The sequence below is a fragment of the Rutilus rutilus genome (genome assembly GCF_951802725.1).
Source record: "Rutilus rutilus genome assembly, chromosome: 11".
NCBI classification, from domain to species: Eukaryota; Metazoa; Chordata; class Actinopteri; order Cypriniformes; family Leuciscidae; genus Rutilus; species Rutilus rutilus.
The window spans coordinates 43,840,772-43,853,431 of record NC_140216.1 but is presented as its reverse complement, the minus strand read 5'-3'; the positions used below and the strand labels follow the sequence as shown (position 1 = coordinate 43,853,431).

At 45.2% G+C, this 12,660-nt stretch overlaps 2 protein-coding genes across 3 annotated transcripts; both read right to left on the bottom strand.

Moving 5' to 3' along the window:
* Positions 1-561: 561 nt before the first annotated feature.
* gja9b (gap junction protein alpha 9b) lies at positions 562-1,944 on the bottom strand (the record flags this gene model as incomplete). Its single annotated transcript, XM_084424316.1, has 1 exon — positions 562-1,944. One exon carries the CDS (start codon positions 1,942-1,944, stop codon positions 562-564), a length of 1,383 nt encoding a protein of 460 aa, XP_084280442.1.
* Positions 1,945-3,622: 1,678 nt separating this feature from the next.
* On the bottom strand, positions 3,623-11,529 carry srsf10b (serine and arginine rich splicing factor 10b). Of its 2 annotated transcripts, none has more exons than XM_084422560.1 (6): positions 11,299-11,529; positions 8,840-8,944; positions 8,046-8,149; positions 7,817-7,964; positions 7,415-7,468; positions 3,623-4,325 (listed from the first exon to the last, which is right to left on the bottom strand). In XM_084422560.1, the coding sequence occupies exons 1-6, from the start codon at positions 11,361-11,363 to the stop codon at positions 4,055-4,057; spliced, it is 747 nt and encodes a 248-aa protein (XP_084278686.1). In that variant the 5' UTR covers positions 11,364-11,529; the 3' UTR covers positions 3,623-4,054. The 2 variants fall into 2 exon arrangements, with proteins under 2 accessions (XP_084278686.1, XP_084278687.1); XM_084422561.1 differs by having other exon boundaries at positions 7,415-7,465.
* Positions 11,530-12,660: the final 1,131 nt, after the last annotated feature.

The window sequence follows — 12,660 nt, the reverse complement described above, 5'->3', positions numbered from 1 at the left end:
CACAGTAGAGTATCTTCAGATCTGGTTAGGGTTAATAAAGACACAGGAGAGTATCTCGAGTATCTTCAGATCCGCCAATAGGGTTAATAAAGACGAAGGTGTATTACACACAGTAGAGTATCTTCAGATCTGGTTAGGGTTAATAAAGACACAGGAGAGTATCTCAAGTATCTTCAGATCAGCCAATAGGGTTAATAAAGACAAAGGTGTATTACACACAGTAGAGTATCTTCAGATCTGCCTAAAGTGTTAATAAAGACACAGGAGAGTATCTCAAGTATCTTCAGATCAGCCAATAGGGTTAATAAAGACGAAGGTGTATTTCACACAGTAGAGCAGGGGTGCCCAATCCTGCTCCTGCCGATCGACTGTCCTGCACAGTTCATCTCCAACCCTAATCAAACACACCTGAAGCAACCAATTAAGGTCTTCAGGATCACTTGAAAATTAAAGGCAGGTGTGTTTGATTAGGGTTGGAGATGATTGCAGGACAGTCGATCGGCAGGAGCAGGATTGGGCACCCCTGCAGTAGAGTATCTTCAGAGAGTATCTCCAGTATCTTCAGATCTTTAGGTCTGCTCGTCTGCTGCTGCTGGTCGGGGATGCTCTCTGTCGGCCCGGAGAGAAGCTGGGACTCTCCACAGAACTGTGGTGCCGTGACCCAGAGCTCAGCTCCGCCACAGAGTCGGGTGTGTGTGTTCTGCCGGCTCTCCTCAGGTCGGACCTGGACACGGCCCGTCCGCAGCGAGTCCTCATGCTCGGGTCGGCCTCAGGCCCGGCGCTGGAGTCTCCGCTGTCCGACCCGTTGCCCTCCATCACGGTGCTGCAGTTCCAGGCCGGGCTCACTCTCCTCTGCTTGCGCAGCGCCGTCGGGCCGGCCAGAACCGAGCTCTCGGATTCGAGCACCAGCGGAGAGCGGGTCCCGCTTGTGTTGTTGGAGTTGCTGTTGCGCTCCAGCGGACTGAGAATGAGGTCCCGGTTCTCCCTCTGCAGGTCCAGACCCGACTCGCCCTTGACCGGGACGAAGGCGCACAGGGGGTTGATGAGCGCGGGGTAAGTGGGGCCGTTGCCCTGTTTCTCCAGGAGCGGAGCGAATCCGCCCGGCACCGTGGGAATGGTGGCTTTCCGCCCCTGGCTCACACACGCCTGATGCACCACTGAGTTCTTCTTGCCGTAATAATCTCCCAGGTCATCTTTCAGCTGAGGATAGTAGTCCAGGATTCCTGTCTTCAGCTTCTTGTATGCGAGATGCAGGATCTCCATCAGGCTGAGGAACAGGGACACCGCTGCGATGCCCTGCATGAACACCATGAACACGCTCTTCTCCGTGGGCCGGGAGACGAAGCAGTCCACGGTGTTGGGGCACGGCTCCCGCTCACACTTGTACAGTGGCTCCAGATGGTGTCCGTACAGCAGGTACTGGCCCAGCATGAAGCCCATCTCCACCACGGACCGGGTCACGATGTGGGCCACATATGTCCTGAGCAGAGACCCCCGCAGCGGAGCCTTGTTGAGCTTCCCCGTCTCCAGCTGCCTGAGCTCCCGCTCGACCCGACGCCGGGGCTCCAGAACCTCCGGGTCCATCGTCTCCAGCTCCCGACGCAGGGCCACTCTCTTGCAGTGCCGCTCCTTCTCCAGCACACGCAGCCGGTATATGGCGTGACCCATGTAGACCAGCGAGGGCGAGGACACGAAGATGACCTGCAGGACCCAGTAGCGGATCAGGGAGATGGGGAAGGCCCGGTCGTAGCACACGTTGTGGCAGCCGGGCTGCTCCGTGTTACAGATGAAGTCGGACTGCTCGTCGTTCCACACGTCCTCGGCCGCCACACCCAGAACCAGCATGCGGAAGATGAAGAGGATGGTGAGCCAGATCTTTCCCACCATGGTGGAGTGGATGTGGACCTCCTCCAGAATTCCCCCCAAGAAGTTCCAGTCCCCCATCCTCCTGACGGGGCGAGAAACAGCTCAGTCGTGCACACAACACATACCATGCTGTACTTTAACACGGGCTACAGCGCGAGAACATGCTGACAAGTGCCGTCTGTGTAACCTTACTGAGATTCTGGAGGCACGTCTATTAATGTGAAGCTGAAAACTGATAACAAAAGTTCATAGACCATAAAAAATTAGCAGTACTCACCATTTGAAATAGTCACTTCTCTCAAAGATATAAAAATGTTAAATGAGAAAAACTGAATCCAGCTAATGGCATGATCAAAATACATCTGCTTCCCTATTAGCTGACAGGGACACTGGTTTGTCAAATGTAGGTCGCTGGTGACTTTATATCCTGGAACAAGTGATCGATGCAGTGTGTTGCGTGCCGTGCAGCTGTAAAGGCCTGAGGGTCATGTGGGACTGAGGGACTGACCGACCCTCCGCTGAGACAGACAGCACCACTGTGGGTCATGTGGGACTGACCGACCCTCCGCTGAGACAGACAGCACCACTGCGGGTCATGTAGACACTGAGAGACTGACCGACCCTCCGCTGAGACAGACAGCACCACTGCGGGTCATGTAGACACTGAGAGACTGACCGACCCTCCGCTGAGACAGACAGCACCACTGCGGGTCATGTGAGACTGAGGGACTGACCGACCCTCCGTTGAGACAGACAGCACCACTGCGGGTCATGTGGGACTGAGAGGCTGACCGACCCTCCGCTGAGACAGACAGCACCACTACAGTCACGCAACTCACACTGGGAGAAGCATACGGTTTATTCATCAGATTAAGCTGTGAACTGAAGAGACTCGCTCAGGTTCTGCTTGCCTCAATATGTAAAAGCAAAAACAGCAGCCCATGCGTGCAGTTACAGGCTGATGGAGTCTGTGAGATTAACTAGTTCTCCATTTGTCGATACTTATTATCCTCATTAATGATCAATCGGTCATGTCCGATTTCATACATGAACTGCTCTCTGATCCCAATCAAGATTTTCCCTCAAGCCGATGTCTGTCAATGTTTTTAAACCCATCTTTGAGGAATCAATGGCCAGAGAGCACAGCGATGTTTTGAGCGGGCGGAGCTTCAGCACCTCAGCCAATCAGAGGCTCGGGAGGCAATAGATCGTGGGTTGGGTTTTGTTGTCGTGAAAACAGCCTCATTGATTTGCCGCTTTTATATGCAAGTGGCAGTTCTGTTCCACGCAAACTACAATCACGTAATGCTGAGGGGTCACGAGGTCAGCGGTGGTTTATGTGACACGTGTCGTCAAAGGACACGTGTAGAGAACATGACTATTCAAAGCAAAGGACAGAATAAAATGTCAGCATTTTAAGATCAACTTCTTGTTTGATTAGACAGGAAATTATTTCCTTCATGTTATTCCAAATTGTAGTTTTTCTTAAAGTAGAACATGAACATATTTTGACTCATTGAATATAGAGCTTTTTTTTTTAAGACAATTTTCAAAATATCTTTTTAGTTACACATTCCTAGAGATTTGGAAGGAATGAGGGACATAAGAAAGGGTTAATTTTAGAAGGCTAAACTCTCTGTTGTGTGATGTCACACATGTAAGGGGGATCAATTACCAGTCAATCTAGACATTAAAACACAAGTACACAATGTGCTAGTAAGTAAGATCTGAGGATAAAAGGAGATCAACAACAAACTGATGCACAAGAAATTTATTTCATTTTGAGGTTACATGTAAAAGGCCTGCAGATTTTAAAAGTAAAAAACACATCCGAGACACTCATGGAAGACCGTTTTAAATGGATGGCCATTACTGGTCAACTAACACAAATCTCATACAAAAATATTGAAAGCCATATTCATCTCTCATTCTGTCTCAAATGCAGCTGCGCTTGTGAACTAAACCCAGAAGACGTCTTTCGCTGAATACTTTGCAGCCTATCAACAGACATGTGAACGCTTGCTAAAACTGGATGTAGGTTGACTCTCTCTCCATATTAAAAGAAATAGACTGACAGCTGAAACTGGCAGGTTTATGACCGCTTTATACACCTTCACACTGCATCCCAAACACTAAACCGAGAATAAAGAAGAAAACCCATTGAGGACTCAAAGCTGTGGCTCCGGCTCTAATGCCCCCAGGACTTGCGCCCGGCCCAGGAGCGCGAGCGGGACCGTGAGCGGGACGGGGACCGGGACGGGGAGCGCGTGTGTGTCTTGCCCAGAGCAGAATCCTGGTTCTCCGAGTGGAAGTCGTTGGCTTGACGTGGGCTGATGGACTTGGACCGGGACCGAGCCGCGTCAGACTCTCTGCGTCCGGGCCGGGCCTTGGAGTGAGAGGGGCTGCGGGAGCGCTCGTCGCCTCGAGAGCGGTGGTGTTCACGCGCAGACGGCCGGTGCCTGAGGATCACATGACCATTACAATACTGCAGTGCAACACACACACACACACACACAAAACATTACATGTAAAGAGCATCAAACACACAGCAGTGGACCAGTTTCTGCTCCTGCAACATCACTCCTATCAGACTCGGGTCAGAGTCAGAGCTTCACCTCATGTCCACCGTATCTTAGCTAGTGCTCGACCGATATCGGCTGATACGTTTTTCTGATTGGCCGATGTGTTAGAAGCGGGACTTTTATTTTGACGTTCTCAGCATCTGATCACACAGCACTCCCATTCTTCATTAGTTTATGTCCTTAGTTAAACAGTCTTATCTATTACACTCTTAGTTAGAACTGTAAAACAAAGAAAGTAAACGGTATGTGAACACGTATAGCGTTGCTTTTATATTAGGCCTATTGAAACAGGCAAACAATAGGATATAATACTGTCTCATTTACTGGCAACATTCAGTAAATGCACGTCTATTTAATTTAAACAAATCTCTGAATATTTAATAAACATTTAATTTCACAAACCTGTTCGATCGTGTTACTCTGTGTGACGGTCAGTTCAGCTTTACTCGAGACGCATAATCGACTTTAAATTCTTGATTTTAAAATAAGCTGTGCTATATCCAATATTCATGCCATCCTCACTGTGTGCTGCATGTCAAATTAGGGCTACCTTGTCTTTATTTTAAGAAATATTACCCGTGCGCACAAATTCACCAGATTACTGAGTGCCCCGTTACAGCGTTTACTTCCTTTTTACTCATATATTTATATATTTTTGAACAATTACTTTATGAAAAATACTGTAATAAAATTACAGAATCAATTGCCATCTAAATTAGAATCAAGTTTATTTTCATGATTATTTGTAATTTATTACATATAAATTCAAATTAATATAAATGATTATATATCGGCAACCCTGCTCTCCAAGATATGGTCTAGTCTCAGGGTTAGGGACTGTCAGCTGGTCTCACCCGCACCGCCAGAGTCAGACGCAGGGATCACGATGGCATGATCTGAAACAACTACAGATATAAAACCCCAATGGAGCAGATTCTGCTGTTGAAGACACACAGATGTTTACATGGAGACGTGTGGTGTGTGTGATCCAGGGTTTCAGCTGATTTCAGGATAAAAACATCATGTCTTTGTGGAAGATGGAAATAACTTGCATATGCTAATTATAAAGAAGAAATGCAGCGAGTGCCTGATCCACTACAGCACACAGTTATACAGCGGTTCAGACTGTTCTGCGATATAAAACAACTTTCACTTTCTGAAGAACACAGAATTAGTGCATCAACAGGAGAACAGTAAAATCAGGGATTCCTGCGCATTACATTTACTATGATATGACATCTTTTATCACGAGTTATTTTATTTCACGATAAAATTATATAAGTTATTTTTGCTTTAAATATGGTTATCATAAAAAACTGATACCACTGAAATTTCATAATTCTCATCAACAATTTCAATATAAAAAAATAAAAATAAAAATCTAATACTAGCCTAACTGAAGCTCACTGAAGACAGTGACAGAAGTAAACGGTGAAAGATCTAGAACAAAGACACATCTGAATAACCCTGCCTGGAAAACTTCCAAAACACAGCTTGATTATCTGGTTCAGGTGTGTGTGATTGAGCTGAACTCTGACACCCTGATATACAGCAGTCAAACATATAAAACACTGCATAGTCTTCACTGTGTAAAGTAGTTTTTTGTTTGTTTTTTATTGCAAATTAAAGTTATTAAAAAGGTACTAAAGTGACTGAGTGATCAAGATTAATGACAGACGGCAGCAGGGTTATTAGGCTGCTGTCACTTTAAGACCGCATGCACTGATCTAATATACTGTTACACACATTTTCTTTCTCCACTGTTTACATTTACTTAGCACATATAGACTGGATCCTCACAGCGACGGGCATTTTGACACTGTGTGTGTGTATTTCACTGTTCAAGCCCAATAAGGCGTCAGTATGACGCGATGTATGCATTTCAGGAACCGTCTCTCAGATAACACACATATACCAAAAATACTTCTCTTCAGCTGCTTTAGGTTTAAAGGGGTGGTATAATGCCCTTTTCACAAGATGCAAAATAAGTGTCTGATGTCCCCAGAGTGTGTGTGTGAAGTTTTAGCTCAAAATACCACACAGATATTTTTATTTAGCATGTTAAAGTTGTCACTTTTTGAGGGTGAGCAAAAACACTCCGTTTTTTGTGTCTGTCCCTTTAAATGCAAATGAGCTGCTGCTCCCCGCGCAGAGGGCGGAGCTTCAACAGCTCTTGTGTTAACAGAACCTCACACAGACATGCACTTAAAATTTAAAAAACGTTTTGCCTTTTATGTTCCAACCGGTGTCAGACAAAGATTGAGACTCAAGAAGTGACAACTTGTAAACAACATTTCTGAATGGGTTAGTTGATGAATTTATGTAGCTTGTCATGATAATCTATAAATCACGTTCCTGGGGTGGGGTTTATGTAAATTCTAGGGTTCCTGATGTCACTAACCCGGGAGGAAGCTCGTGTAGTTTCTACCAGCCGTTTGTTGTAGTCCTTTAAAAGCAATTTCTTTAAAAGAAAATATCTCCCTTTGCTGTGAACTTTGAGTGTCGTAAATTTGCAGATGTTGTTTATGATCAAACAGCAACATTACACACTAACTAAAGTTAGAAAAGTGAAATCATAACCAACCGTAAAATCACTCTTTTTTTTTTTAAATCGCAAGGCTTAGAAGCGTTAATGTGTTCATTCATGATTTCTGTCGCGCTTTAAAGCGGAAACAAGTGATGGGTTCATGTGTGCCACAGAGATCTGTGTGACTGTCAACATTAGAGTATCCAGAGGCATCTAATTAGCATAGTTTACAGAGCAATCCCTTCATTAAGCAACTAGTTGCTGGTATGATGAAATCAATGCCCTGTCTCTTAACAGAATGTCATATTTTGATTAGAAACCCCATAACATTTTCCTGAGATGTTTATTTGTGACAAACAATCTGAAAATGAGTCAAATTTCCTTCTCCTAAATTTGAAAGCCAACAGTGAAGCTTCTCTGGAAGGGTCAGTGGATTTACCTGTCGTGTTCTCGACTGCGGCTGCGTCTGCTGTGGGGCCTTCCTCTGGAGCTGCTGGGAGAAACACACGTCAGACAGAGCTACGGTTCTCCACAGAGGTCATGTGACAGATCATGTAGGTCAGGGGTGTCCAAACTCAGTCCTGGAGGGCCACTGTCCTGCAGAGTTTAGCTCTAGCCTGCCTCAACACACCTACCTGGAAGTTTCTAGAATGCCTAGAAAGACCTTGATTATCTGGTTCAGGTGTGTTTAATTGGGGGTGGAGCTAAACTCTGCAGGACAGTGGCCCTCCAGGAACAGGATTGGACATCCCTGATGTAGGTCATGCGACGGATCACAGAGATCATGTGACAGAGGTCGGTCATGCGACGGAGATCATGTGACCGTGATCAGGTGACTCACTCTCGAGGGCTGTCGGACCGCCGGCGGCGTCTCTCGTAGGATTGGCTGCGTGATCTGCGTCTGTCACTGCGGCTGCGAGAGCGTCTGCGTCTGCCATCCCGTTCGCTGCGCGGAGACTGACGCTCCTTCGTCTTCATCTGACCGGGTGCTGAGAAACACAAGAGGACACTCGTGTAAACACTCCACACACACACACACACACACACATCTCAGATCCAGCAGAACTTACTCTTGCGATCTCCCTGCGCGAACTGGATCTCGATCTGCCGTCCGCAAACCCACTTCCTGTCCAGGTTGTGCAGGGCGTCCTCCGCATCACGGACATCTTCAAACGTGCTGCGCTATTAAGGGCTCTAACGGCACAGTGCACACTACACAGTGCACACTACACAGTGCACACTACACAGTGCACACTACACAGTGCACACTACACAGTGCACACTACACAGTGCACACTACACAGTGCACACTACACAGTGCACACTACACAGTGCACACTACACAGTGCACACTACACAGTGCACAAGCCCACACTGAACATGGGCTTCCTCACACACTGAACATGAGCTTCCTCTCTCTCTCACACACACACACACACACACTGAGCAGAAGCAGGTTCTGAATGATGGAGGATACGGGTGGCACCTTTACCTGGATCTTTACACTCTTTAGCCGCCGCTCGTCTCTGTCTGCACTTTGTTTTCTCTCTGTCACTCCTCCTCTTTCTTCTCTTTTCCTCTGTCTCTTCGATCTTTAACTTGCTTTGACACTTGACTTGACTTTGCCTCTCTGTAAGTAGCGATCGCTTGATCTTTCTTTCTTGGCTGCTGTGGCTTGGCTTTAGTCCTACTCTACACGGGTCTGTTAACTCTGTGTTTGTGCCGGGCTCCACGACTGGACGCTTTACACAGTCTGGGGCGACAACAGAGAAATAGGGTTAGACTGGAGCGAGCTGCGGAGAGAAACACACACACACACACACACACACACACGCTGCAGCTCCACACTGGCTGAAAAGGATATTGAATGTACGCAAATCCTCTGGGTCGGCGTGAATAGAAGTCTAGAGGAATGTAGACGTCGGCAACGGGCCCGTATCGGCCGAACTCTCGGCGCAGGTCCTCTGGCCTGAACACCGGGAAATACACACGTTTGTTCTTATTGCTGGAAGTGCAACCGCCCTCGAGTGACACACACACACACACTCACCGCCGCCAGACAACACACACACACACACACACTCTCTCACACACACACACTCACCGCCGCCAGACAACACACACACACACACTCTCTCACACACACACACACACTCACCGCCGCCAGACAACACACACACACACACTCTCTCACACACACACACACTCACCGCCGTCAGACAACACATACACACACACACACACTAACTGCCATCAGACAACACACACACACGCTTACCGCCGTCAGACAACACACACACACTAACTGCCATCAGACAACACACACACACACTGCCGTCAGACAACACACTCACACACTCTCTCTCTCTCACACACACACACTGCCGTCATCAGACAACACACACACACACACTCTCTCTCTCTCACACACACACTGCCGTCATCAGACAGCACACACACACACACACACACACACACACTGAGCGCCGCGAGTAAAGCAGCGGATACTGTCGATTAACTCAAAAACAAGCTTTTCGGATCTTCCCTCAGTTTCTTAAAGAAAAGGCAAAGCAAGATTATGCGGAGACACTAGAACAGGGCTAGGGTCGGGGGTCGGCTAGCCCAACAGGGTTAGGGTCGGCTAGCCCAACAGGGCTAGGGTCGGGGGTCGGCTAGCCCAACAGGGTTAGGGTCGGCTAGCCCAACAGGGTTAGGGTCGGCTAGCCCAACAGGGTTAGGGTCGGCTAGCCCAACAGGGTTAGGGTCGGCTAGCCCAACAGGGTTAGGGTCGGCTAGCCCAACAGGGTTAGGGTCGGCTAGCCCAACAGGGTTAGGGTCGGCTAGCCCAACATGGTTAGGGTCGGCTAGCCCAACAGGGTTAGGGTCGGCTAGCCCAACAGGGTTAGGGTCGGCTAGCCCAACAGGGCAGCTTCTGGAGGATTAGAGATGATACTAGCACTTTCATTCATTCTTCTGTTATAGCTTTAGTATTGCAACCCTTTAAGGTTTATGGCATCGCCTTTTCATTGCAAAAAAAAAAAGAAGGTTGGTACATGATTTTTCCACACTAGTCTAATTTTATTAGTACTTGGTGTCTGTAATACTGATATTCAGCATTTTAGCAATTTGCCCCATTCATTCCCTTCCATTGTGTTTTTATTACCTAGATTTTAAAAAAGGAGTGAAAATTAATTTTTGTTCACCAACATTACGCCACAAATATTGTCCCAGAATATTCCTTTAGAATATTCCCTTTAGATTAGATTAGATTAGATTAGATTCAACTTTATTGTCATTACACAAGTACAGGTACAAGGCAACGAAATGCAGTTTAGGTCTAACCAGAAGTGCAATAGCAGCAAGTGCAGGATATACAGTGGTTCATAAGTGCAGAACATGGATATGTACTGAATAAATATAGAGTTGAATACTATTATAAACAAAAATTTACAGATAGATTGTCCTATGAATATAATATACAGATAACTATTACTGTGAACAGAATTTACAGCTAGATATGTACTGAATATAATAATATACAGATGGCTATTACTATAAACAGAATGTTTACAGATAGATATGTACTGAATATAATATACAGATGGCTGTTACTATAAACATAATTTTACAGATAGATATGTACTATGAATATATATACAGATGGCTGTTACTATAAACAGAATGTGAGCATAATATACAGATGGATATTACTATAAACAGAATTTTACAAATAGATATATGTATAAGTTAGGCTAATGAGCAGTATAACAATGGATTTAAAGTAGTGCAAAAAGCCCCAGTTAAAGAAAAGTGTTCTGGATATGAAATAAGTAGTCATTTCACGAGTTTTCTGGTCATTATGCTTCATTAGTAGCTTTAATCATGAACAGAATGACTGAATACACGCCAAGATTTAAACAGCCTTTAAAATCGGAATATCAGGATGACTCTTTCACTTCGGTTACTGCAATAACAGCAGTTCATCTCGATCATATGATTATTAAGTACACATAAATATACATCAAAGATAATTACAGTCCCTGAGCTGAAAAACAGCTATTTGTAAAGACTAACAGGGGATAATAATGATGATGATGATGATGAAGACGTTAATATTAATAATAACAACAACAATGCGCGTGAGCTGTGCGCGCTCACGTCCAACATTCGCGCGCCAACCACAATAAACCCTTCTTCTAACGTCAGATATACAGTATTATCAATGAGAACAATGACGTGTTTAACCAGACAGAAGCTTAATTGATGAAAATGTAACAGGAATATGGAGTCTTATAATAGCGTAAATGGAAAAGTTTCACTTACCGGGACTCGTCGGAAATATTTCGAACAAACAGTGAGCTGTTCGGCGGTCTCATGTACCGAGACATGATAATAATGATTAAGGTCTCGGATGATTATTACCGACAATTATAATTCACTTTCAAGAACTATTGCTGATTGAATTCTTCTCCACTCCACGCGGTTCCGTGTCTCTTTCACTTCAGCAGCAGCGAGGCCTGAAAACACTACCAGCAGCTGCGCTTCGGCTTCACTGGCCGGAAACACCCCGCAGTGTTAGACACCCCCCTACAGACGCACTCCAGTACTGCGACACACTCCAGTAGTTCCAGTATCTCCAAATATGTCATTTTCTTTTGTCATTATCTGTTTATTTGACTGACATGTGCCTTGCTTAATACTCATTTATCTGTATTTGTCAATGCCATTGTAGATGTATATTCTGTTTTTGTTACGTTCTTGGGCTGCGTTCGAAACCGCATACTCAATGAGTAGGTAACGTTACTTAATTTCAATAAGTACTTACTTAACGAGCGCTAAAAGAGTATGTAGCCTACTTTATAGCCAGATCTCGTTGAGTATGAATCCGAGCCGGACATCTGCCATGTTGACGTTATCATGTGACCCACGACGCGTTATCACAAGCGCAACAACTTAAAAGATTTGAACGACACGTTTAATTCATCTATCTGTAAATATCTTGATATTGATTAAACTTGCTCATTTTGTGGTCTTTTTGAAGAAACTGCTGCCCATTTATTTCGTGAATACATTTAGGGTTGATTTGAGTTCTTATATTTAACCCTACTAATGTGACCCACCGTTTTATCTTTAACGATATTATTTATGTTTATTACGAAATCCCCAAATTGTCATCTCTTGAATATGTTGCTAATGGTGCGTTCAAGTCCTCCTGGGAAGTTCGTACGTACGAGGTGGGAAGTCGTGCTTATAACGGCATGTGCGTTCAAGTCACTTTCGTCGGAGCAAAATGGCGGAGTACTTTCTCTTAATTAATTACACAGAAATACAGTAAGGTTCTTAAACTCTTGTTCTAGAAAATGAAGAACAAAGAAATGTGCATCAGGTGTACTTTGTATTTTTATGTTTTTAATTAATTTATGAAGCCACTGCCAACACATCGTTACATGTTGCATTGTTATATTATAATACTATCATATTCTGTGTTGGCGATTAGCTGTTAATAGAAAAGCCTGACAATATCACAGCTAAATACCTTTACGTATTGTGTATTCCGCCATGTTAATCACTGACACGCCCCCAACTCGTAAAGATCGGAGCTTAGAGAAAATCCCGAGCTCCCCACTGGTATTTACGACATTGTGGTGGCGTTCAAGTGCGTTCAACTCGTAAATACGATCTATA